Here is a 26,957-nt window from a genome sequence, read left to right on the forward strand (position 1 = left end):
ACAGAATGAGAAGTCACGTGATGAGAAGATTTTTTTTGTTTTGGGGGGGGTGACAATGCTGCTGCCCCCCCTTTCCCTCGGCTCAGTCTGGCCTCCAGCTGCACGCGTGACGTTGGCGCTCAGGAATGCGCGCCTTTGCGTTAACGAGCCGATCTGGAAGCAGTTGCCCAAAAGGAAAAAAGAACGCCGTTACCAGGGAAACCACAAGCAAACAAACAGCGACGTTGACTTTCGATTGGCTCAAGTGATGAAGCTCTGTCATCACTACCTTGACCGCATGCCGTCTTCCCAAAGTGACGTCACATTTTCCCCGTCCGGGCGGAGCATCTCCGGCAATTTTTTTTTTTTCTTTCTGGTCTTGCCGCTCCGTTGCGTCTGCGGCACGTGTGGCTGGCCTGTCCGCCCGCCTGTCACTTCCGGCAGTGCGCGCGTGTCCGGCCCGCTGCTTGTCAGAAGCCGCTCAAGGAGATGAAGATGACGCTGGTGCTGTCAGTCATTTGGTTTTTGGCGCTTGCGGCGGCGGCGGAACAGCGAGGTAACCACTCTTCATCCCTTTTTGCTCCTCAAGTCACATACTTTGAGACTCCGTAACTTTGACATATGACCAAGCAAACGCTTTCGCCCACTGTTTGAACGGCTCGATAATGATTTGACCAATAAACTCATTGGCTGATTTCAATCCAAGGGCGTAGGTTTGGTCTCAATATTGGTATAGGGACGATATGACAGCATAACCTGCATGTAGACGGAACATTTATAAGACCAAACAAGATTGGGTGAACGGGGTCAGGGCTCCATTTCTCACCAATATGAACCTAATTAATTGTTAGGCTAAATGAGTGATGCAAAATAAATCTGTATTGACTTATACCAACTTTCACACAGCAAATTTAATGAATTAAACATTTTATTTTAACGTCTTTATCTGATCATTTTTCGGAAATCTAGTCGAATAATTTTCTCCCTCTTGCAGCATTGAGTGTTAAAGGCTAATTATCAGATTAATGTGTCAGATTCTTCCACTGATTTTAAGTAAGTATATGTTGGTATTATGGCCATACATCTAAAAGTTGGTCATTTTTCACCTAATCAAGAAAAAAACTCTTTCAAATGTTTTGACCAATATCTATTCTTGAAGAACATTTCTGACAAGCAAGTTTTTTTAATATTTAATATCCAAACTTTTGGATTAAAATAAGTCTGTTAAGCTTATTTTCAGCTAGCTATTTTTCTTATTTCAAGAAAGTAAAATTTACTTGAAGCACTAGCAGATCATTTCACTGGCTTCTCGTAGATTTACACTAAAAACAAGGGAAATGAAATTGTATTTTTTATTTTTGGATTTATTTGGATTTTAAGGAGGTGGGGTTTTGCAGTGCATATGTATTGGTTTAGGGCAGTGGTCTCAAACCGGTCCTCAAAGGGCCGCAGGGGGTACTGGATTTCATTCCAACCAAACGAGACAAATACCTTTTCACCAATCTGGTTTCTTACAAGTGTAATCAGTTGATTGCAATCAGGTGCTGCTTATGTTAGTAGAAACCTCATTGGTTGAACTGTTTGTGCTGGATCTGTTGGAACAAAAACCAGGACCCACTGCGGCCCTTTGTGGAGTCGGTTTGAGACCGCTGGTTTAGGGTGTACACCGTTCGATTCAAACATTTGTTTTCAAAAACCACTAAAGAAACATTTTGAAAACTTTCAGAATAAGTGTCTGGATTTTATAAGCACATTTCAATTGCAATATTTGAACACAAAAGCTGCATGGAAAGTGAATGAATTCAATGATATTAACATACACAAGAAATACAAACTTGTTAATCATCTCGTAACTATCCAGGAAAACAAAAAATAAACGGTTCTGCGCATGCACGTAATGTTAAGAATGGCCGCAAATGCTGCTGTTCCAAGGTAAACGCTACAAACTTTCGATACAGAAGGAATATTTACTCACGTTTGATCCTGGACGGACCAAGTCATCAGCCAATCAAACTTGCGTTTGAGGGGTAAAATAGCACATTCAGCAAGGGACAAGGGGTCAATGTAAGTCTGAACATAATGAAAGTACTGTAATTCACTTAATAATGGTCGGGTTAATTATATCCTTACGACATGGGAAGACAAGCTAAAATATTCAATTCAATTCAATTTTATTTGTATAGCCCTCAATGACAACAGATGTCTCAAATGGCTTTACAGAGGCAATATGATACATAATTAGAAATGAAGCAACAAAGATGAATAGATACAGTTCAAGTCCTGGGTATCCCCTATCCATAAGACCCTCCATGCCGGCAAGGAAAAATATCTATATAACTGTCTGAAGTCATTAAATAATGCAAATAATGTTGAGTAAAAGTTGGTGGGGGGACAATTTCAATTCAATACAATTTTAATTTTACAGCCCTGAATCACAACAAGGTTGTCTCAAAGGGCTTTGCAGAGGCAATATGATACACAATCAGAAACAGCAAATGAAGCAACAAAGATGAATAAATAAAGTTCAAGTCCTGGGTATCCCCCATCCTTAGACCCTCCATGTCGGCAAGGAAAAACTCCAGAGTCTTGGGGAGAAAAATGAGAAACCTTGGGGAGTACCAGAGTCAGGAGAGATCCACTCCCAGGACGGATAGACAGGAAGCCCCAGGACTGCTAATGGGAATTAGCAGGCCAAGTTACAGTCCGTAAAGGAACAAGAAGAGGTCCATCTAGCCAGATGAGACGGGGGTAGCAACCAAAACGTCCATCCAGCCAGGGGTCCAGACAGTCAAGAGGCTGCAGCTGAAAAATAGCCCCTCCCCAGAGGGGACACCGGGTGACTAGTGATGAAGAGACTAGACAACTAGATATTAACATTGGAAAATAGAAATAAAGTAAGACAAGTGGTAGGTAGAGTGAGAAAAAGGAGATAGAACTCAGTGGCTGTACTTCCCCCAGCATGATAGCTTCTAGTGCAGCTTAGACTAAACTGTGAGTTTACGCCGACTTCAACCAGCCTGACCATAAGCTTTGTCGAATAGGAAAGTTTTTAATCTAATCTTAAATGTGCAGACTGTCTCGGCTTCTTTAATATTAGCTGGAAGTTGATTCCATAAAACAGGGGCTTGGTGGCTAAAGGCTCTAGCTCCGACAGTACTTTTAGAAACCCTGGGAACGACCAGTAGACCTGCATTCTGAGAGCAAAGTGTTCTGTTAGAGCGGTATGGAACCAGAGCATCTGTGAGATAAGATGGCCCCAACCCATTAATCGTCTGAAATGTAAGAAGGAGGATTTTAAATTTAATTCTAAACTCGACTGGAAGCCAGTGAAGGGCCTGGAGCACAGGGGTGATGTGCTCTCTTCTATTGGTTCCTGTTAAAAGTCTTGCTGCTGCATTTTGGACTAGCTGAAGACCTTTTAGAGAACTTTTAGGACAAGCTGCAAGTAGGGCGTTACAGTAATCCAATCTCGATGTAACGAACGCGTGAATTAATTTTTCTGCAACGCTTTTAGATGAAATATTTCTAATTTTGGCTATGTTGCGCAGGTGGAAGAAGGCCGTTCTGCAGGTTTGTTTAATGTGAGCTTTAAACGGTAAGTCAGGGTCGAATAAAACTCCTAGGTTTTTAACTGGGGTGCTGGAGGCTACACTTACATTGTCCAGAGTGACTATCTGGGCAGCTAAAGAGTCTCTCACACTTTTCGGGCCTATTATAAGGACTTCTGTCTTTTCAGGGTTAAGTAGAAGATAGTTAGTGCTCATCCAGGTATTTATATCTCGGACGCAGGTGCTTAGTTTGTCCACTTGCCTGATCTGCTTAGGTTTAATTGATAAATACAGTTGTGTGTCGTCAGCGTAACAATGAAAGTTAATGCTATGTTTTCTGATGATATTACCTAGAGGAAGCATATACAGCGTAAACAAGATGGGCCCGAGGACCGATCCTTGTGGCACACCATAACTAACTCTAGAGTACGTTGATGATTGCTGGTTTACATTGACAAACTGGTACCTATTCGATAAATATGATTTAAACCAGCAGAGGGCTTCTCCTCTAATGCCTATGTCACACAATTTAAGCATCCTGAAAAGTTGCTAGTGTTATGTCCGTACCGTCCCTATGCAAACCTACGCCCCTTTTTCAATCTATTCGGACCGGCGGTGCTAGCCAAGTTTTAAATTGGTTTATTTCCCAATGGAACTTGGTCGGGCTGCGTCGTTTTCTCTCTTGCTTTGAACCCCCTTAGACATCCAATCCTGGCCCAATTGAATTGTCCATTGTCGTTAACGATGCTGAAACTTGCTAGCCTTTCTTAGTTCCAACGTTTGCACTTGACGTCTTCCGCTGTCCATGGCGGCGAATGAGTCGAGTCGCAGGCCAAGTCTCATTGGCGGCAAGCGGGGCTACCGGAGCCTATCCCGGCTCTCTTTTGGCGGGAGGTCAACGGGTTCGCCCAGGATAAGTCGCCGCCCAATCGCCAAACGATACAAGTATACTTCCACGCCACGTGTCGGGGGGGGGGGGGGTCTAATTATTTTGATTTTCTTTTTATGAATAAATCAAATATATTAACAATTTCTGCTGTGAATTTCAATGAGTTGGTCACCATCCAATTGAAGTGGAAGGCCTCGGTTCATTTGCTGCCAGCCATCCCTCTACAAACGGATTGGACGTCGTCAATGACAGCCGCTGAGTAAATGGATCAAATTATTCTTGCTTTGGGAAACAAGTTGGTTATGATTTTGCATTGACTTATCATGGAACGTGGCCCCTACTAATATGGCCGCCCAGAGTCCACATCGACAAGGGCCACAGAAGCTCTTTTCGTCTTTCTGCCATGAAATGAAATGACAAACTGTCACTCGCCAATGGATTGGACAGCGTCTAGCGCCATCATTGCCATGTTAGCAATAACTTTGCTGTATTATATTTCAAAATGCGGTATCGGCCGAAAAAATGGTAATTGCGCAACACTAGTCGGTCCAATTCGAAAACGGTCTCATCCATCTCTCACGTAGTCTTGGACCTGCTGAGCGTCCCGGACCGGGCCCAGGCCCGCCGCTTTTGGGCCGATTGGAGCGCGGCGGACGACGTCTACGTGGCGGCGACCCTTCGACTGCCGCCCAAAATCGGCGGAGTCCTGCTGGGCGTCTACGGGAAGCACGACAACAAGAAGTACCTGGAAGTGGCCGTCGTGGCCAAGATCAACAAAGGTACGGCAACGGCGTTTGTCCGAAAAGGACCGCTTCCTCTTTGCGTGGCGTACTTCCCGTTTGCCGTTCCGCAGTGACTCTTCGCTTCTGGCGCCCGTCCGACGGTAAGGTGGACACGGTCAATTTGGCCAATGCCAACGTGTCCGACGGGCGACGCCACTCGCTGCTGTTGCGTCTGGACCGCTCCCGGAGCGACGGCATGAGGGCGGAGCTCTACGCCGACTGCCGATTGGCCGACGCGGCCGAGGGGGCGCCCCGCCCGCCGCCCCTCCCCGCCGAGCCGGACGCGTTGGAGATCCGACACGGACAGAAGGCCTACGCGCGTGCGCAGGTATATTAAACCCTCATGTGAGCACGTGACTATTTGAAAACTTCATTATTTATGATTATTGTATTTCTTTTTTATTAAATGGGGCTTTGCATCGCAAAGGCCCAGATAGTAAAATTCCTCAACTTTATTATTTTAGCATCGTTTTTTTTCAGCGCGCCACACAGCCCAAACCGTTTGACCAATCGGCACCGCGACGCAGGAAATTTTTCGAACGACCCTAAAAATTTTTCCATTCCCCTGTAAACACGTGTTTTTTGAAAAAAAAGTTTTTAAATGTGTCAAGTCCTACAATTTTTGACCAAATTTGCACATCAAAAATTCCGGGATGGTCAGGGGCAAAAAAAGTTGTATACAGAATTTGGAAAAGACTTGCGGTTCCCCCAAAATCCAGCAAAAAACATGTCCATTCATTTCTAATGGGATGCCATTGACAGCCATAAATGTCCAAATCCCCATTCATTTTCAGTAGCATGAAAACGAGGTCCTTGTGATTTTTGACCATTTACCATGACAGCCCATTGACGTTGAACGCCCAAATAAGTCTATGGCATTGACAGCAATGAACGTCCATGCCATTGACGGCCATGTACGTCCAAATTTCTCATTTTTTCCAATGGCATTTACATTGAATTGACGCCCACATACACTGATGCCAATGAAGGCAATGCACGTTCATGCCATTGACGGCCATGTATGTCAATTCTATTGATGCCAATGTATGAATTCCATTGACGCATATGTAAGTCAATTCCATTGACGGCATGTTCGCCCAAATTTCCCAATCATTTTCAATGACATTTACATTACATTGACCTGTTATCACCAGGACATGTCCCAGATATGTCCCCAATTCAACAGAAAGTGACCTGATATCAACAGGACGTGACCCCCAAATGTCCTCAAATCAACAGGAAGTGACCTGTTGTCAACAGGACATGTCCCCTAATCAAGCTGGACGTGTCTTACATCTGTATTTACTTGTACCACAGCAAAGCTGTAGTAGTAATATTATAATAGTAGTAGAAGCAGTCATGGTAATTTCTCCAGAAATTGCAGTTCCTAGTTATATGGGGCTTTGCATTGCCAGGCCTAACTGAGAAATTAGCCAAAAACTGCCCCATTATTTCTAATGGGCTGCCATTGACAGGCTTTTGAGTCCAATTTTCCCATTCATTTCAATGCCATTGACACCTATGTAAACAGATGCCAATGAGGAGGACGATGCACGTCAATGCCATTGACAGCCATGAATGTCAATTCTATTAATGCCAATGTACTCGGATTCCATTGACGCATATGGAACCACGTTCGACCAAATTTCCCGCTCATTTCCAACGGCATTTACATTGGTTAATGCCATTGATGGCTACGTATGTCCATTCTATTGATGCCAATGTACTTGGATTCCATTGACGCATATGTTAGTCGATGCCATTGACGGCCACCGACTTCCATATTTCTAATTCATTTTCAATGGCAAAAAAAACAATGTCCCCAAATCAACAGGAAATGACCAGATATCAATAGGACGTGTCACCCAAATGTCCCAGATTCCATTGCCGCATAAGTAAGTCGATGCCATTGACGGCCATGGACGTCCAAATTTCCCATTCATTTCTAATGGCATTAACATTGCCTTGGGCCAATTTAGACAGATGCCATTGACGGCCACGTATGTCCATTCTATTGATGCCGATGTATTCGGATTCCATTGACGCATATGTAAGTCGATGCCATAGACGGCCATGGACGTCCAAATTTCCAATTCATTTTCAATGGCAAAAAAAAAAACAATGTCCCCAAATCACCAGGAAGTGCCATGATATGACCAGCACATGTCCCCAAAATCAACAGAAAATGACCTGATATGACCAAGACACGTCTTTGAAATGTCCCCAAACCAGCCTGGACGGGGCTAAGATCAGGCTCTCCCCACAGCAAAGCCCCATAGTCATTTCTCCAGAAATTGGGGTTTTCTAGTTCATAAATGAAGAGGAAAATGCATGTTACCTGTTGAATTTGGGTGGGTCACCCTCATGTTGATGATGGGGGATTTCCGGGTCATTGATTTTGGGACACGCTTATTCATTTTCCCTTATAATGTCATTTTTCTGGTTGATGATTGATATGATTTCGTAAAAAGATTGCCTTTATCTTTCCATTCAGGGTGCCGTGGAGTCCCTGCGGGCGGTGATTGGGGGCAGCGTTGCTCAAGCCGGCGCCCTGGTGGACTGCCCCTTTCAACGGGACTCCGCCCACAATATAGGTGAGCGCTCCCGCCCCAGCCTCCCCGGAAGGTCACGTGACTCCCGGCCGCCTCTCTGTTTGCAGCGAGCGGAGAGCTGCACGCTATCTTGGGTGAGTGCGAGAGAGCGTCGGGATCGGCGACCTGACCTGACCTGACTTTCACATGACTGGCGACTTTTACTTTTGGTTAGCCGAGCACGCCAAAGCGCTGATTGGTCAAATGGTCCTCTTCAATCAGATGCTGGGGGAACTGCGACAAGATGTCAAGGAGCAGGTGACGGATACGCGATCATTCCTTTCGGTGCCCTGGACGGCGATAGACGGGAGGAGCGAACGAACCTCGTTCCCGTGTAAAAATCGGTGACGATTAACTTGTGTTTTGTATGTTTGCGCAGGTGAAAGAGATGTCTCTGCTGAGGAACACCATTTCGGAGTGTCAAGTTTGCGGTGAGAGTCGACCCGTGAGCCGACTGCGCACGAGGTCGGTCGTTGACACGCGCGCGTCTTCAGGTTTTCAGGAGCTGCGCTCCGGGTGCTCGCCCAACCCCTGCCACCCGGGCGTGGCCTGTGTGGACAGCCCGCATTTTCCGGGTTTCGCCTGCGGGCCCTGCCCCCCCGGCACCCTCGGCAACGGGACGCATTGCGACGACGTGGACGAGGTCAGTTTGCACCGATCGTGCGGATCGCGCGGCGCGCCGGTGACCCTTTCGCTCTTCCGCAGTGCAAGGCGCAGCCCTGCTTCCGACCGTCGGGTTGCGTCAACACCCGCGGCGGTTTCCGATGCGCCCCGTGCCCGCCCGGCCTGCGGGGGGCGCCGCTCGCCGGGACCGGCCTGCACTACGCCGAGACGCACAAGCAGGTTGTGCGCGCGTGACGTTCAAAATGGCGCCACGGACGCTTACGTTGCCCCTTTCTTGTTTCCCAGGAGTGCGTGGACGTGGACGAGTGCGCGGAGCTTCCCGACGCCTGCGTCCAAAACTCGGTCTGCGTCAACACGGTGGTGAGTCGATGGCGGAAATCCGGGCCGATGCCAGACGAGTCCTGCCTCGTTCTCACGCATTTTGGGCTTTTCTCTCGGCAGAAAAATAACTCTGCCATTCTCATAAAGTACTGTTGCACTGATAGCATTTTTTAGCTCCTGATTTCCATATCTGGCTGTTTGGTATTGGCCGATACCTTTTCGGTACCACATTTTTTTGTGTGGGGGGGGGGGGGGTACTAAAGGATGCCATACTTACGTCAAGTCATTAATATCACAACTTGCTCAGACATGGCTTAAGTCATTGATTCCACTAGTGCAGGGGTGGGCAATTAATTCCACAAAGGGCCGCAGTGGGTGCGGGTTTTTGTTCATACCCATCATGAGGACAGCCTTTCACCAATCTGGTTTCTTACAAGTGCAATCAGTTGATTGCAGTCAGGTGCTCCTTGTTTCCACTGAAACCTCATTGGTTATACTGTGTGTGCTGAATCAGTTGGAACAAAGACCAGGACCCACTGCGGCCCTCGAGGACCGGTTTGCCCACCCCTGCACTAGTGGGTTAGGGTTAGCGTGGCGTGCTCTTGATGTCCTTTGTGTTCACTTATTTTCCAATTTCTCGTTAATGATCCGGACGAGTTTGTGCCTTTTTTCGTAATGTTGGCACTTTTCACGAGAGCGACGGACTCTGTGCATATAAGACACACTGGCCCGGTAAAACTCGCCACGAGCGAAATGAAAGCGTAAGCTTCACCCGTCTGAGAGGACGTGATTTCCCGAGTCCACTTTTCTCATTAAAGACGACGCTGTCATTCAGTCAAGTTTCCCCCGGCGTGTACCGTAAAAACAACAGCGCGACAGTTGCGACTTCCTCGGAGGTTTGCCCATTGCACCGGCCCTCTCCGAGGACCCCGACACAGGTATAGCCGCCCTCGCGCATGCCTCATTTCAAAATTGTCTTTCGGTGAGAACAATTTTGCCTTTGTTCATTTAAAAAATGGCATCGGGATCCGGAGTTGGACCTCGGTCTGCTAGTTGATGACCCCTTGCATCAGTGCAACACTACCTACATTGTCTACACGCAGTCTGACTCTTAACAATGCTCACAAGTTAAGAAGCCCACAGATGAGACAAAAGACAATCCACGCAGCTCCAACCATATTTTTTGTGCTTTTGCCGGAATCAGGGTTCCTTCGAGTGCGGCCCGTGTAAAGCCGGTTACCTGGGCGACCAAAGCGTCGGCTGCTCTCCCCGCGATTCCTGCGCCACCCTGACCTTCGACCCCTGCGATGCGCACGCACACTGCCGCGCGGAGAGGAACGGCGTTCCGGTCTGCACGGTGACAAACCCCGGCGCCCGAGTCTCGGCGGTCGTCCCGCGCTGACGCTCGCGCTTGTGCGTAGTGTAATGTGGGCTGGGCGGGCAACGGCAACACCTGCAGCGTGGACAGCGACCTGGACGGTTACCCCGACCGTCAGCTGCCCTGTCTGGACAACAACAAGCACTGCAGACAGGTTTGCCCCTTTCCGCTCTCGTTCCGCGCCCGGTTCCGGTCCGTCGCGTGACCGGCCAGCCTCCCTCCAGGACAACTGCGTGTGGACTCCCAACTCGGGTCAGGAGGACGCCGACGGGGACGGCATCGGGGACCAATGCGACGATGACGCCGACGGCGACGGCATCAAAAACGTTGAGGTTCGTGCCTTAAATGAAGTCTTGCGGTCACAATATTAAAACTGATTTCGTAATGTTTCAGGGAAAAAGAGTCTTACATAGGCTTGCCACCCGTCCCTCTAAATATGGAATCGTTCCGTAGTTGGGAATTAAAAGTTGCGTTCCGTATTGCTTCAATACGGAACGCAGTTTATTCTGTATTTCACAATTGTCCCATGGGGCGACCTCGCGCGGCTCCGGTGGTGCGGAGGGGCGGGCAGCAGTGCGCCCAGCCCATGCACGTCTGTCACATAAAAAAACAGACCTGCGCTCATGAGTGAACACTGGGCCAACAATAATGAACAAAAAGGGCAGGGGATATTAAAGACAGCAAGATAGTTATCTGCCTGCCCGCTGCTGTCTGCCTTGCGCTCAACTTCCGGGTTCGTTGCCTAGTTACCTCGCTCGCTCTGCTGAGTGCACCGCCAAGCGCACTTTCAAAACAAAGATGTCTTCAACAGCAGAAGGTCAGGACAACCCACCTCATCCTCAAAAGGGGAAACGTCTCCCAAAAATAAACTGGAGTGGGAAGAGGGTAACCCGTGGCTCGATAGAGTCACTGATGATGATTATAAAGCGAACTGCAAGGCAGGCAGGAAAGTTTTTGCAGTGTCTCACGGAGGTGTAAAACAACATGCTGCTGCTGCAGGGGATCTCCACAAACGGAATATAAGATCCCAGAAGAGCCTTTGTCACAATTCCTTGTACCTGAAACATCCCCTGAGCTTGATTTGGTATGTTATTATGCTCTTGTATATGGATAACATATAGGCTATATTTATATTTACCTCCATAAATCTTGCATTGATAGGAGCATAGCTAGGCTATTTCGGTTGCTACTATGGTTGATTATTTTCAGGAATGTTGATTTTTTTTTTTTTTTTAAACATGCATTTATTATCAATCAATATGGAATGAATTTATGTACTCATGAAGAACATCTTATTTTGTTATGCTAACTAATGCTCCTCATTTGGAATTATTCCTAATAGATTAACAGCAAATAAACACTGAATAAATAGTCCTACTGCAAATATATACTATCTATTGATTGATTAATAGTGATACCAAAATTGAAACAATAATTTGACATCATCCCACTCCTAACCTCTAAATTACTGGAGCTGAGGTGAGACAGGTATAGCACACAGTAAAAGGTGGCCAGAGCTACAATAGTGCTGACTGTGGACACATGCTCCATCAGAAGATTTTTATGTGATTCCAAAATGGTGAAGTAAATGACTTTGGGGAGAACAAAGCAAGAGGCACTGTTGAAACAAGTCCTGTGTCCAAAGGCAGTGGGTGATGTGCTCAAGATCTTAACGTCACCCATCCCATTCTCCATACAGACCGATGCCTCGAATAAGGAAGATGTTTCCCCTCGCTGTCCAGTACTTCAGTCCGGAGTCTGGGGTCACCAACAAAATGCTGGACTTCATAGAGAATGCAGACGAGTCAGCTGCTGGAATTGTAGCTCCTCTGGAACATTCCCTTAAGAAATTTGGCTTGTCAATGGGTCACGTGACCGGATTCTGTGCCGACAACACAAATGTTAATCACGATATTCACAAGTTCGTTTTCACTAAGCTGTAGAAAAAAACAGAACAGTCTCCTGCAAGGAAACTGCCATGCCCACATAGTGCACAATACAGTTTTCTCATCTAAAAATACATAAATTTCTATGCATTTTAGGAGTTTTGGGATGCCCCCTTTTTTTTCGCCCGTAAGGCTTTGGGCGCGAGGGGGGCGTCCCCTATTTCTATTTCTGAAAGGTGGCAACCCTCGTCTTACAAGATCAAAGTCTTAATTGAAATTTACATGTTACATGACCTCGACTGTACAGATGCAGTACGGCTAATGTAGCTAATAGTTGTGACGTGTTTTAACAGCTTCAGGGCTATCCATCTATTGATTAGAATTGGATGTAGATTTGCCAAAAGATGAAACTGACACAATGTTGTTGATTTGAACGGAGGCCATTCAACACCACGTACTGTAGCGGCTAACTCAGCTAAATTAGCCGCCCTGCATCCGTACGCCTTCCGTACAGATCGGAAAGAGGCCTTTGGCGAATACGAGCGCGTGTCTGTGTCGGGCAGGACAACTGCCGTCTGGTTCCCAACAAGGACCAGCGGAACTCGGACAGCGACTCCTTCGGCGACGCGTGCGACAACTGCCCCAACGTGCCCAACGGCGAGCAGACCGACACGGACGGGAACGGCCGCGGAGACGCCTGCGATCTGGATGTCGACGGAGACGGTACCGTGCCGCCGCGCGCCACCCGGAATCTGCCGAGCTCACGGGTGTCGTGCGTCCAGGCATCCCCAACGTGCTGGACAATTGCGCCAAGGTTCCTAACCCCATGCAAACGGACCGAGATCGCGACGGCGTCGGAGACGCCTGTGACAGTTGTCCCGAACTCAGCAACCCGACTCAAGTGAGCCTGCCCGCCCGCCCGGGTGACTTTCGTCCTTTCTCGTCTCGGTGTCCGTTGAGCCCCTTTTTCTTTTTCAGACTGACATGGACGACGACTTAGTGGGAGACATTTGTGACACCAACCACGACACGTATGACCCGTTTATTTTTGGCCCATTTCCGGGCATTATGGCTTTGCTTCGTATTGATGACGGGGCATTTGTAGCTCAATTCCTGTTGATATTGGCTCGCTTCCTGTTCATTTTGGGACATTTCTGGGTCACTTTCTGTTGCTTCTGGGTCACTTCCTATTGATTTGGAGCATTTCAGCTTCACTTCATTTATGGGTCCCTTTTGGTTGATTTAGGGTAACGTCCTATTGATTTGGTTTGAGGGCATCTCCTGGTCACTTCTTATTGCTCAATGTCTGTCAATTTTGGGGCATTTGTAGGTCACTATCTGCTGATAGTAGCTCCATCCATCCATCCATCCTTCTTCAACCGTTTATCCGGAATCGGGGCGCAGGGCAGCAGTTTCAGCAGGGATCCCCAAACTTCCCTTTCCCTGGCCACATCAACCAGGTCTGACTGGGGAATCACGAGGCGATCCCAAGCCAGTGTCACGATATAATCCCTCCACCTGGTTCTGGGCCTGCTTCGAGGTCCCCTCCCAACTGGACGTGTCAGGAACGCCTCCCTGGGGAGGCGCCCTGGTGGCATCCACACCAGATGCCCGAACCACCTCAACTGACTCCTTTCTACGTGAAGGAGCAGCGGCTCGACTCTGAGCTCTTGCGAATACAAGCGTTTCTCACCCAGTCTCTAAGTGAGACACCAGCTATCCGTCTGAGAAAGCCCATTTTGGCCGCTTGTACCCGTGATCTTGTCCTTTCGGTCATGACCCATCGTTCATGAACATAGGTGAGGGTAGGAACGAAGATCAAACAGTAGATAAAGAACTTAGCCTCTTGGCTCAGCTCCCTCTTTGTTGCAACAGTACAAGAAAGCGACTGTAATACCGCTCCTGCTGCCCCGATTCTCCGTCCAGTCTCACGCTCCATTGTTCCCTCACTCTTGAACAAAACCCCAAGATACTTGAAGTCCTTCATTTGAGGCAGGACCTCATTCCCTACCCGGAGAAGGCAATCCACCGGTTTCCCACTTGGAACAAGTCTGACAGGGAACATAGGGTACATACAGGCATGGATGGCCCTAAGGTGTGGCCCCATCACCCTATACTCCCACAGTATATCCCGGGGGATCCGGTCATATGCCTTTTTCAGGTCCACAAAGCACATGTAGACTGGATGAGCATACTCCCAAGCCATTTCAGTGAGAGTAAAGAGCTGGTCCGTTGTTCCACGGCCAGGACGGAACCCACATTGTTCCTCCTCAATCAGAGGTTCGACAATCGGCCGGACCTTCCTTTCCAGTGCCTTGGAGTAGACTTTCCCAGGGAGGCTGAGGAGTGTGATGCCCCTATAATTGGCACACACCTTCTGGTCCCCCTTTTTAAAGAGAGGAACCGCCACCCCAGTCTGCCACTCTTTCAGTACTATCCCAAACTTCCACACAATGTTAAAGAGGCATGTCATCCATGACAGCCCTTCAACACCCAGAGCCTTCAGCATTTCAGGGCGAATTTCATCAATCCCCAGGGCTTTACCACCACGGAGTTGTTTAACCTCCTCGATTGAGTCAATTCCCCCCTCATCCTCCAGTTCTGCCTCTGAAACAGAGGGCTGCTCAGTTGGGGTATTTGGATTTAGGAGTTCCTCGAAGTGTTCCTTCCAACGGCCGACAACCCTACTTGTTCGAGGTCAACAATGTTCCATCCTTGCTGTAAACACATCAGATGGTCCCCCGTTTCCCCCTCCTGAGGTGCCAGACAGTCTTCGAGAATGACTTAGGTGCCGTCCGAAAGTCCTTATCCATGGTCTCTCCAAACTCCTCCCTCACCCTCTGTTTTGCCTCCATCACAGCCGAGGCTGCAGTCCTTCAGGCCTGTTTGTACCTTGCAACTGCTTCAGGAGTCCCTAGGGACAACATGCCCCTGAAGGCTTCCTTTTCAGTTGAACAGCTTCCCTGACCACCGGGGTCCACGACAGTGTTCGAGGGTTACCGCCCCTTGAGACACCTAAGACCTTAAAACCACAGCTCTCGGCTGCAGCTTTAGCAATGGAAGCTTTGAACATGGACCATTCAGGTTCAATGTCCTCAACTTCCACAGAGATGTGAGAGAAGCTCCTTCGGAGGTGGGAATTGAAGGTCACGCGGACAGAGTCTTCCTCCAGACGTTCCCGGTTTACCCGCACTACCCGTTTGGCTTACCAGGTCTGTCCAGAGGATTTCCTCGCCAACGAACCCAACTCACCACCAGGTGGTGATCAGTTGACAGCTCAGCCCCTCTCTTCACCGGAGTGTCCAAAACACACTGTCTAAGGTCAGATGATGCGATCACAAAATCGATCATTGACCTTTGACCTAGGGTGCTCTGGTACCAGGTACATTTATGAGCATCCTTGTGTTTGAACATGGTGTTAGTTAGTTATGGTGTTAGTTATAACATAACACCACTCGGGTTTAGATCAGGGAGGCCGTTCCTCCCAATCACGCCCCTCCAGATGTCTCCGTGATTGCTAACATGTGCATTAAAGTCACCCAGGAGGACAATGGAGTCTCCTTCAGGGGTCCCATGAAGAATCCCCATTCAAGGATTCCAAGAATGCTGAATACTCTGAGCTGCTATTTGGGGCATACGCACAAACAACAGTCAGAGTCCCTCCCCCCTCAACCCTAAGTCTTAGGGAGGCGACCCTCTCATCTCATGAATTCCAACACTGCAACGCTCAGCCGGGCACTTGTGAGTATCCCCACACCCGCCTGGCGCCTCACGCCTGACTCAACTCTGGAAAAGAACAAGGTCCAATCCCTGTCCAGGAGCTTGGTTCCAGAGCTGAGACTTTGTGTGGAAGTAAGCCCCACCAGATCTAACTGATAGTGCTCCACCACCAACACAAGCTCCTTCCCTGCCAGTCAGGTGACGTTCCATGTCCCCAAAGCCAGCTTCTGTTGCCCAAGTCTGGTCTGTCTAGACCCCCTGCCTTCACTGCCACCCAATTAGCAGTGCACCTGACTCCATTGGTTTGCCCTGCGAGTGGTGGGCCCACAGGGGTTGATAGTAGCCCATTTCCTGTTAATTTTGGGACCTTTCCGGGTCACTTCCTGGAATGTGGGGCATTATGGGGTCACTTTCTGTTGATTTGAGGAATTTCAGCTTCACTTCCTATTGGTTTTTGGGTCAACTTCTCTTGATTTTAGGTAATTTGGGTCATTTCCTGTTTATTTTGGGACATTTCCGGGTCACTTGCTAAAATTTCGGGTCACCTCCTGTTCATTTTGGGACATTTATGGGTCACATCCTATGGATTTGGATTGAGGGAATTTCCTGGTGACTTCCTGGTCATTTTGGGGCATTTGCAGGTCACGCGATCCTATTGATTCTGGCTCAATTTGTTGCTATTCGAGAAGCACCTGGTTATGTGAAGACTCTGAGCAAAATACGCCCGCAGGGACGGCGACGGCCACCAGGACGACCGAGACAACTGCCCCCGCGTCCCCAACGCTTCTCAGCTGGACTCGGACAACGACGGCCTCGGGGACGACTGCGACCCGGACGACGACGAGGACGGCGTCCCCGACGTCCGGGACAACTGCAGGCTGGTGGCCAACCCTCACCAGCGAGACTCGGACCGTAAAAAACGATCGCCGCATAATGGCGGGCACGTCGACGTGCGTGTTGACACGCCTGCCCGCTCTGACTGTTCCAAGTGAACGGTGTGGGCGACGCCTGCGAGTCGGACTTTGACAACGACGCGGTCCCGGACAATGCGGACGCGTGCCCCGAAAGCGCAGAGGTGACGCTGACCGACTTCCGGGCCTATCAGACGGTGGTTTTGGACCCCGAGGGCGACGCCCAGATCGACCCCAACTGGGTGGTCCTCAACCAGGTGCGCCGACGCAAAAACCGTCTCGGCTGTCGTCGGCCGTCTCCCACCGCTCCGTCTCCTTCTCGTCCCCAGGGAATGGAGATCGTCCAGACGATGAACAGCGACCCGGGTCTGGCCGTCGGTACGTTGATCGGGGGACCCCGAAGTCGGGGCGGCGGCGGGTCATCGTGTCGCCTGCGCAGGCTACACGTCTTTCAACGGCGTGGACTTTGAGGGGACCTTCCACGTCAACACTGTGACGGACGACGACTACGCCGGCTTGGTCTTCTCCTATCAGGACTCGTCGAGTTTCTACGCCGTCATGTGGAAACAAACGCAGCAAGTCTACTGGCAGACGCGGCCGTTCAGCGCCACCGCCAGCCCCGCCTTACACCTCAAGGTTTGGACCGCTCGCCGTCTACTTCTGACGCCTAATTAGTGTTGCGCCGATACCACTTTTTTTGGCTCTTGAATCACATACCTGGCCGTGCGCTATCGGCAAATGCCGATACGAAAAATTCTGTGAGGCTGCAAGCTCGCTTAAAAGTAGTCACTGCTATCCTGGCTCGGTCAGACAACGCTTAACTCCCGGGCAGCCATTGACGGCTCTAAACTCATTTCAATTGACGGAAAATGAAAATGATTCGTTCGCCCGTAGGCCGATTTTCGTTTTTTTGTTTTTTTTCCCAGAACGCTACTTATCCTACAATTTTTGAGCAAATCGCATCATTTGGACATTAAATGACGGTGAGGGCCATAAAGATTGTATACAGAATTTTTTTCAAAATTTGCCAAAAACTTTCCCATTCATTTTTAATGGGATGCAATGTCCAAATTTTCCATTCGCTTCCAATGGAATTTACATTGCATTGATGCCATTGACGGCCATGTATGTCGAATCTATTGATGCCAATGTACTTGGATTCCATTGACGCATATGTAAGTCCATGCCATTGACAGCCATGGACGTCCAAATTTCCCATTTATTTCCAATGTCATTCGCATTGCATTGATGTACAAGTACACAATTGCAAATGAGGCCCATGCATGTCCTTGGCATTGACGGCCATGTATGTCGACTCTATTGATGCCAATGTATTTGGATTCCATTGACGCAAATGTAAGTCGATGTCACTGACTGCCATGGACGTCTAAATTTCCCTATTCATTTTCATTGGCAAAAAAAACAAATTTCCCCCAATAAACAGAAAATGACGAGATATCAATAGGACATGTCTCCCAAATGACCTGATATGACCAGGACATGCCACCCCCAAATGTCCCTAAATCATCAGGAAGTGACCTGGTATTGTCCCTGACATGTCCCCAGACTAACCTGAGCAGGGCTAAGATCTGTACCTCCCCACAGCAAAGCACCATAGTTATTTCTCCAGAAATTGTAGTTTCTAGTTTTTAAAGGGTTCAATTAGAATGCCGACAGTGTAGCGTGAGACTCCACGACCTCGTTCAAGTTGCCAAAATGAAGCTTTTAAGCAGCTTCGACTTATTTGAAGGCCAAAGTGGTATGCGAGTTTCCGTTTGTCCTTTCATATAGTTTTTCCTTGATTCGATTGTACACCGTTTCGTTTGTCTCACCAGTTCTATGGTCTGTCCGTGGCGTAAAGAAAACCAAACTAAGACCACGGTCAACATCAGCGAGTGCGAAAAGAACCCCGTATCTCAATTGGTCGGAGTTTTTTTTTAAAAAGCCTTCCTTTCTATTGCCCAAAATGTGCGTCTGCGTGTGGATGATAGGTCAAACTGTAGAAAAAGTTCCTTCTTTTTGCGAGATACCTTGCTCCATGTAGACACGGCCTTAGCTTGCTAGCGTGGCCCTCGTGTGCGTGTGGCTGTCAGGCGGTGAAGTCGAGCACCGGTCCGGGCGAGTATTTGAGGAACGCCCTGTGGCACACGGGCGACACCGACGGCGAAGCCACGCTACTGTGGAAAGACCCCAGAAATGTGGGCTGGAAGGATAAAACCTCATACCGCTGGCAGCTCAGTCACCGCCCGCAGGCCGGATACATCCGGTCAGTTGGCCGCCCGCCCACCCGCCCGCGCTATGCTAAGAGAAGCACCGACGTTAACGTGACACGTGCGGCTTTTCCGCCGCAGCGTTCGTCTGTTCGAAGGCTCCGAGGAGGTGGCCGACTCTGGCGCGGTGATCGACGGCACCTTGAGGGGGGGCCGGCTGGGGGTCCTCTGCTTCTCTCAGGAAAACATCATCTGGTCCAATCTGCGTTACCGCTGCAACGGTAAGCATGCGCACAATGTAAACATTAGCGCGAGCGTTAGCGCCAACTCGGCCGTCACTTTCAGACACGCTTCCCGAAGACTTCTCCGGGCCTGGCCAGAAGGTGGTGCTGCACGTTCAGGTGTGAGCGCGCCCGCGAGGGCTGGGGGCGGAGCCCGGGCCAAGAGGCGGAGCCGTCCGGGACAAACTCGAACGCGACGAGGATGCGTCTTTATATCGAAGAATTAAGGAAACGCTGAAGAACTCTGTCCTTTTTCAATACAAAATGTGCTGATAACGTCACCGATCTTAAGCGTCGCAAAGAATTTCACTTTATTTTGTTTAAATGATAATAAAAATGGATTTCCTAGAGGTGATTTAAGTCGTCGGCTGCCATAGTTGCTTTCAAGATCAACTGTTTTTACATGGAGTGCACATACAGAAACAAATTTCTTGGATCGTCACAGTCCAGTCATGGTAGAATCCAAGTAGAATAGTGTCAGAGTCCCGGTAAAACGGAGTTGGACTCTTGTCTAGAATCCAGGGAGAAAGGGTAGGCAGTCAACGCCCTTAGAACTTTCAGTCTCGTCACGTCAATTTCAGTCTGCGTCCGAGCCGGCGTCGGCACCTCGCCGCTCCTGCTCCTCCCTCTTGTCGGCGGCTCTCCGAGCGTCTCTGCGACCGATGGTCCTCCGGAGTTCCAGCGCCAGCGTCGCCTGCAGGACCTGACCAAAAAGGACTCTCTTTGCGACAGCTTTATGGAGAAGGTTTGCGAGATGGGGGGCACGTCACTGGCACGTGCTCTTCGACTAGGCCCTGATTTATGCTTCTGTGTTGCGTTGACAGCGTAGACCAGGGGTGGGCAAACCTGTCCTCGAGGGCCGCAGTGGGTCCTGGTCTTTGTTCCAACTGATTCAGCACAGACAGTTTAACCAATGAGGTTTCAGTGGAAACAAGAAGCACCTGACTGCAATCAACTGATTGCACTTGTAAGAAACCAGATTGGTGAAAGGCTGTCCTCATGATGGATATGAACAAAAACCCGCACCCACTGCGGCCCTTTGTGGAATAGTTTGCCCACCCCTGGCGTAGACCCTACGTCTTCATTGAGGATTTGAAGTTCTGCTGCAAGAGAACGCGTTGTTCTGCAATTCACCACCAAGCCACTAGAGGGGTGTGGCTTTGTACAATTTTGGGGGACTTGTCGAATTCCTTTCGTTTTCCTCTGGTCATAGATGGATGGCAATGGCAACAAAGATGAAACGTGTATATTTGTGGCTGCAGCTAATCAATATTAAACAACCATAGGCTTCGTAATATAGTCACGGGACGCAGGGCCAATTCATAGTGGGCCTATCTCCATCAAAGCTGACCGAGTGGAAACACAAAGAGCCATTTCGTTGAAAATTCTTGTGAATAAATGCTTAAATCTCTGAATTCTTTATAGATATGGATGTAAAACAGTCTCTATTCTTGGTTAAAAGCCCCCCCCCCCAAAAAAAAGGGCAGTTAGTATTTTATGTAAATATTACGAACTATGATGCTAGTCAGTAAGCAAATGTAGTGGCCGCCTTATGAAAACAAAAAGCTTTATCCATTGAAAATTGTGAATAAATGGTTAAATCCCTGATTTTTTTTTTTTTTATAGATATGAACATAAAACAGTCTAGGTTCTTGATCAAAAGCAAAAAAAAAAAAAAACCTGGCAGTTAGCATTTATGTTACGTAAATATGTCGAATGTCCTGCTAGTCTTTAAGCCACTGTGGCGCCGCATTATCACCACAAAGAACTCTTTACATTGAAAATTCTTGTGAATAAATGCTTAAATCCTTAAATTCTTTATAGATATGGACGTAAAACAGTCTCTATTCTTGGTTAAAAGCCAAAAAAAAAAAGGGCAGTTAGTATTTTATGTAAATATTACGAACTATGATGCTAGTCAGTAAGCAAATGTAGCGGCCGCCTTATGAAAACAAAAAGCTTTATCCGTTGAAAATTCTTGTGAATAAATGGTTAAATCCCTGATTTTTTTAATAGATATGAACATAAAACAGTCTTGATTCTTGGTTAAAAACAAACATTGCAAACATTACGTAAACATTGCGAATTATGACGCCAATGCTGTAGTGGTTAATTTTTCCGTTTGATTTTTTTCACAATTGATTTCCAAAAAGACGACATAAATAACAGACATAAATAATCCCCGTTTAGTCTTGTAGTCAAGGTTTAGGTGGATCAATAGCATGCACGCACTGTCCATGCATGACACACACACACACGTAGGGACAGTTTGCACTAAGCAATCTTGAAATGTTGCTCAAATGGAGCAAAGAGAAAACCGAGCACTCTCAGGCTTATCCTAAACCCATTTTTATATCGCTGTTGTCATGCCTGACCTTTCCCCAAAAGCCGTGTTCAAGGCAAGCTAGGCGCTAACGCACAGCCGCACCGGTACAGTAGCGCACTGTTGCTCTCGCTCTTTGATGACATCATTGCTGCATGAATTCCGATTTGGAAGACTTGACATTTCATTCTCGAAAAATGTGGCCCAGATCGGATCGGAAATGGTCCACTTCTATGCGACTTGTCCTGTTCGGACTGTCAACTTAATGCCTCACTTGAGTCGGAAAAACACAAAAAAATCGGATTCATGCATTAAGACCAGCAGTATGAACCTAGCCTAAATGTCAAATTTAATCAAGTTTTAGTCAACGATGACTCAGAACATTTTCATTCAAAAGTTTTAGTCCAAAAATAAATAAAGCGTGATGATTGTAAACCCACAGCAGAAAAACGGTAGGAGCGGTAACAGTAGCTCGTCATCGTCACATCACGTCATGAAAAAATTGGTTGTTCGTCGACAAAATATTTTTGTTCAGTGACACCGTGTCAGGGATACAGGGGACACCGGAGGATAAGAAGAGGGAAGCTAGGTCAGATAAGGGTGTGCTGAGGTAAGGTGATTCCGCAAGCAATGTTAGACATATGAAGCGGGGAACAACAAATCACATGCAAGTATTCATGAGTCTACATCCTCCTTTTTGGTATTTAACGGCTAATTTCAAGCACGAGAATTTAGCGAAAAATCTGGGTGATGTTTAGGAATACAATTACATATGCATGTGCGTTATTTCCTTGGCGCTTTGTTGTGACCCCCCCCATCTCGCAAGGGTACAATTACGTCACGTTGCCGCCTACCTGCGCCACCATCAGGCCCACGTCCAGTCCTACCACGGTCACCGTGTTCTCGTGCAACCAACTGGACAGCCGCTCGGCACACCCCTGCGCGTGATGTGGCTAGCGTTAGTATAGTTCAACGTGTACCTTCACGAGTGTCCACCTGCCTGCTCATGCGCGACCTCGCCGTCCGACGAGCACCACGCGGTCTCCGAGTCACGCGGAAGCGTGCGCAAACACGAACATGGAAGCAAATCGGTGACGTTGAGCGTCTGGACGAAGGCGTTACGCAGCCAATCGGACCGGCCCGTCAGGCCGCAGCACTCCGCCTGGGACACGCGACGGTGTTGAGGATTTGGCGCCAAATGCAAAATAGTAGGCAGGTCGGAGCAAAGTGACCTACTTGGTGCTGGAGGTCATCCAGGAGGCCATCTCGTCGCCCGTGGCCAATGTAGACGAGTATCATACGACCTACGGCCGCGTCCGCCTTCTCCTCGATCTGCATCCAAAACAGACTTTGCATCTCTCGGCGTATGTGTCATTGAGTTTCACTCATTGGCTTCCAATGACACTGATCGATATGGTGTTTAAAAAAAAATTGAAACTGAAAAAATAAGATCTGAAAGTGAAAAAAAAATTTGAAACTGAAAAAAAAAATCTTTGAACCTGAAAATATCAACTTCGTAACTGGAAAAAATAAAACGTTTTTTTCACTTTTGAAAGATTCAAGAATAAAACTTAAACATTCAGTTTCAAACATTTTTTTTTCCAATCGTTTCTTTTTTTCAGATTACGAAACTTTAACACCATAGATAGACATCTCATTTTCGAAATAACTTGAAAGCTGTTAGAAGTATTGCTTTGCAAAAAAAAAAATCATTCCCTATAGTTCAAACATTTTTTACATTTTTTTATCTGAATCACATCATGTACACAAACAAAAAATGTTTGGAAATCCAGGTGCACAAAGGTTTTTGCCAAAAACTTCCAGTAGTAAAATTTGGCAAAAACATCCCCATTTATGTCCAATGGCCCAATTCAATTTCAATGGGGCAAAAATGACCTGATATCAACAGGAGGTGACCTGAAATGACCCCAAATCTACAGGAAATAATCCTATCATACAAGAAGTGGGCATAAAATGTCCCAAAATCAACAGGTAAGTACTCTAACATTAAAAGGAAGTGACCACTGAAGAGGAAAAGACCCTGCGATCCATCATGTTCAGGAATTGACCGTCGAATGCTCCACAATACCAAAACAAACGGAGGCGCAGGGTACATATGTTGTCAAGAGTTTTTGGTTGGTCTATCAGCGTCAGAGGCGGTCAATGATACTGTACTGACCTGGCCCTTGCTGAGCAGCAGAAGTAGGAGAAGGCTGATGCAGCACACTAGCAGGAAGAGCAGCCCGCACGCGCACTGCCGGCAACAGATGACAACACATCATTATTACAAAGTGGAGCGGCAAAAAAAAAAAAAGCAGAAAATCAAATGGACAGAGTGGACATGATGGTTTTAGCTGAAATCGCCATAACCAACCACCAGAGGGCAGTAGATGACGGTCACGACTCCTCAACGTAAGTGGGTAGAGTAGTCAAAAATTGGATTCACAACCTTACCCTAACCCAGGGGTCAGACCCCATAATGTTGAAAGAGCCATATTGGACCAAAAACAAATATGTCTTGAGCCGCAAAAATTAAAAGCCTTACATAAGCCTTATAATGAAAGCAACACATGTGTATCTGTATGAGGTATATTAGCTTACTGTCAAAATGACTAAGTTGGCTAAAAGTGAAAATACACAATGAGCAGTCATGATCTAATGTTTCTTTTCACTGCAACACACCACGCGACTACTCTGTTGTATGCCACCTCAAGTTTAACTTCACTCCAATATTAATGAATTGTTTCATTGCTTTTATGAAATTAAAGAAATGCAGTAAAGGAATTTTCATTTTTATTTTGAGGTTTTGAAAAACAACAAAATATGCATAACATGCCCCTTATCTGGGGATTTCTTTGATTTTCTGTAGTATCTCGGTTTTGTTTTTGAAGTAGGTGTTCTATACCTCCTTCATGTACCCACCATCTGTGAAGTTTTCCACGCTTTATTATCTCCTGGGTTTCAAGAAAACTTGCAGCAGTAGTGGAAGTTGGCGATGCAATCCACTTCTTAAATCTATTTTTGAGCTCCTCTATGTGCTTCAGAAGTAATACAATCATACTTTTTTCTCACTGCCAACTGGGTACTCTGCTGCAAATGTAGTATGCCTCCCTTGGAAATGTCTTTCCACATGACTATTTTTGTTATTTGACAACTTCTCGCCACATTCAGGCAATCCTTTCGCATTGGAAATGAATGCAAATGATTCGGTCCAAGAAATGTTGAATCCTCTGTTCTCCCCCTGACATCCCGGCCAAAAGGCCAAACTCCGCGCATTCACCTTAGCCTTAACCCTTTGTACTGACTCCATTTTGAAAGCTGGAAAAAGGCTTCGAAGCACAAGTTGACAATTTATTCAGGTCGACAGCGATCAAATGGCAGGACGAACAGAAACGGACTTAAGTGGGCAGGCAAGTTTACCCTACCACACGTCAACAAAAGGTTCCCGAGGATACGACAACACTTAGGTGGGCGGGCCATGGGCAGGAAGAAGGGTGTGTTTAAGATTATTGTCTTACAACAAGGGTTGCCGACCCCTGAACTACAAACGTAACAAATTAGTCATCCAAAAAATGGACTCAAGCACAAGTAAAAATAAAGCATTTGGTGAAAACAATCAGTATGATATATTTTTTAGGGCTGTCAAACGATTCAAATTTTTAATCGGGTTAATTACAGCTTAAAAATTAATTAATCGCAATTCAAACCATCTATAAAAAAATGCTATATTTTTCTCTAAATTATTGTTGGAATGGAAAGATAAGACACAAGACGGATATATACATTCAACATACTGTTCATCAGTATTGTATTTGTTTATTATAACAAACAACAAGATGGCGTTAACATTAACATTCTGTTTAAGCGATCCCTGGATAGAAAGACTTGTAGTTCTTAAAAGATAAATGTTAGTACAAGTTATAGAAATTTTATGTTAAAACCCCTCTTTTTGTTTTCGTTTTAATAAAATTTGTAAAATTTTCAATCAAAAAATAAACTAGTAGCTCGCCATTGTTGATGTCAATAAATACACATTGCTCATGGTGCTTAAACCCATAAAATCAGTCGCACCCAAGCGCCAGCAGAGGACGACAAAACTCCAAAAAAACACAAGTAACAAGTGGCCATGGCACTGTGCTGTCACTTTAATCTGTTTCTGCGGGGCATTTGCGTTAATTGCGTCAAATAGTTTAACATGATTAATTAAAAAAATTAATTACCGCCCGTTAACGCGATAATTTTGACAGCCTTTTTTCATCAATATGACCTTGACATGGCCCAAAAAAATACACCAAAATCATAATTCCGACGAGAAAAAATGAAACATCGGTCGTCCAAAGAGCGTGAGTTCCCTCTAGTGGAGAAAACATATTTCCTACTGTAGTGGATGATGTTGAGTCTTGTAGCACGCTGAGTAAATTTCGTGTTGCCGTGTTCGGCCGCCTGTGTCTCTCTCGTAACTCAGCCGGCACGCGCACGGTTAAATAGTTCCCCCCAGGAACACAACATGCCCCACACAAGTTCCGTAGGTGAATTTTGTTCTAATGTAGTGGTCACTACACTACCATGAAAAAAACGATGATATCTCCGCTTTTCCGTGGTCTATAATTTACCAAATAAAAACCAGCAGAGAGCTTCCGGCGCTTTCCGCTCATGTTGACTTTATGTCAAATAGTTCAAATTTTGGGGCCATGTGATTGAACAGGCCAGTGGCGGACCAAATGTAGCGTTTCTTCTTCACAAGCCTATTCGAGTCAAAAGTATGGCGTACGTAGTAAAACTACATTTTTCTCAAAGAGTGACTCAAGTAAATGTAACTAACCACTGCTCCTCAGTAGGCTGCAATTACAGTCAGGGAGGAAAGAACTGATGCCGATCTTTACTTGGAGGGGTTTAGATCAGGGATTCTATCCTATTGATAAACTAGAACCAATCCTCACTGGCTATGAGATGCCACTACTACTGGACGCCTACTCGTGAACAAGTCATTTCAGTTGACAGCGTTTACTCACAATCAGCAGGAGAATTCTCTTTTCCCAGCGCGCTCCGAAAAAGGCCAGCAGGCCGGACGCCGTCCCCAGGGCGCCGATGAACAGAAGCCCCGCCCCCAGCACCCGCAGCTCCTCCGATTCTGAACGCGTACGAGCACGTGAAAGCGGAGATAACACAGAGTAGGCGACGCGACGTACCGGAAGAAAGGACGGCGACGAGGCTTCCCGAGTCGAAGCAGATCCAGAGGCCGCAAGAGGCCACGCCCACGCTCAGCGCCTGCGCGCGGGTCAGAGGTCACGCGGCGGCCACGACGAGGGAAGGAGGGAGAACTTACCAGAAAGACAAAAGTCACCAGAAGCGAAAGGAATTTAAGCAGGTCCGCTTTCACCTCCTCGCGCGCCATTTCGCGAGTTCCTTGTATATCGACGCTTCCTCATTGGCGCTGAACTTTGTCTTCTGTTCTGGACTTTCTGCTCATGCGTCAGCATTCGCTGCCTGTGAAAATGCCTATTATATTTGACA

At 47.2% G+C, this 26,957-nt stretch overlaps 2 protein-coding genes across 2 annotated transcripts; one reads left to right on the forward strand and one right to left on the reverse strand.

Moving 5' to 3' along the window:
- Nucleotides 1-363: 363 nt before the first annotated feature.
- thbs3a (thrombospondin 3a) lies at nt 364-19,469 on the forward strand. The gene is made up of 23 exons (XM_057835224.1): nt 364-535; nt 5,001-5,195; nt 5,270-5,526; nt 7,693-7,792; nt 7,858-7,884; nt 7,965-8,047; nt 8,169-8,220; nt 8,284-8,432; nt 8,495-8,632; nt 8,699-8,773; nt 9,939-10,091; nt 10,156-10,266; nt 10,337-10,444; nt 12,562-12,721; nt 12,781-12,899; nt 12,977-13,029; nt 16,449-16,630; nt 16,708-16,886; nt 16,959-17,007; nt 17,069-17,265; nt 18,723-18,895; nt 18,981-19,120; nt 19,185-19,469. Exons 1-23 carry the CDS (start codon nt 469-471, stop codon nt 19,244-19,246), a joined length of 2,829 nt encoding a protein of 942 aa, XP_057691207.1. The 5' UTR covers nt 364-468; the 3' UTR covers nt 19,247-19,469.
- On the reverse strand, nt 19,419-26,838 carry LOC130914692 (CD82 antigen-like). Its single transcript, XM_057834119.1, has 7 exons — nt 26,703-26,838; nt 26,456-26,655; nt 23,623-23,697; nt 22,680-22,775; nt 22,444-22,605; nt 22,298-22,381; nt 19,419-19,823 (listed from the first exon to the last, which is right to left on the reverse strand). Exons 1-7 carry the CDS (start codon nt 26,836-26,838, stop codon nt 19,698-19,700), a joined length of 879 nt encoding a protein of 292 aa, XP_057690102.1. The 3' UTR covers nt 19,419-19,697.
- Between the last annotated feature and the right edge of the window lie 119 nt (nt 26,839-26,957).

The sequence above is a fragment of the Corythoichthys intestinalis genome, chromosome 4 (assembly GCF_030265065.1).
Source record: "Corythoichthys intestinalis isolate RoL2023-P3 chromosome 4, ASM3026506v1, whole genome shotgun sequence".
Taxonomy (NCBI): domain Eukaryota; kingdom Metazoa; phylum Chordata; class Actinopteri; order Syngnathiformes; family Syngnathidae; genus Corythoichthys; species Corythoichthys intestinalis.

Excerpts from the sequence above, each read along its gene's own strand:
- thbs3a (XM_057835224.1), top strand. The coding sequence starts at position 469 with ATGAAGATGACGCTGGTGCTGTCAGTCATTTGGTTTTTGGCGCTTGCG. Across the intron at positions 5,196-5,269 it reads CGTGGCCAAGATCAACAAAG|TGACTCTTCGCTTCTGGCGC; the intron begins GTACGGCAACGG and ends GCCGTTCCGCAG. Across the intron at positions 5,527-7,692 it reads AGGCCTACGCGCGTGCGCAG|GGTGCCGTGGAGTCCCTGCG; the intron begins GTATATTAAACC and ends CTTTCCATTCAG.
- LOC130914692 (XM_057834119.1), bottom strand. The coding sequence starts at position 26,838 with ATGGCGCGCGAGGAGGTGAAAGCGGACCTGCTTAAATTCCTTTCGCTT. Across the intron at positions 26,656-26,702 it reads CCCGCGCGCAGGCGCTGAGC|CCTCGTCGCCGTCCTTTCTT; the intron begins GTGGGCGTGGCC and ends CGACTCGGGAAG. Across the intron at positions 22,382-22,443 it reads GCGAGGTCGCGCATGAGCAG|GGGTGTGCCGAGCGGCTGTC; the intron begins GCAGGTGGACAC and ends CATCACGCGCAG.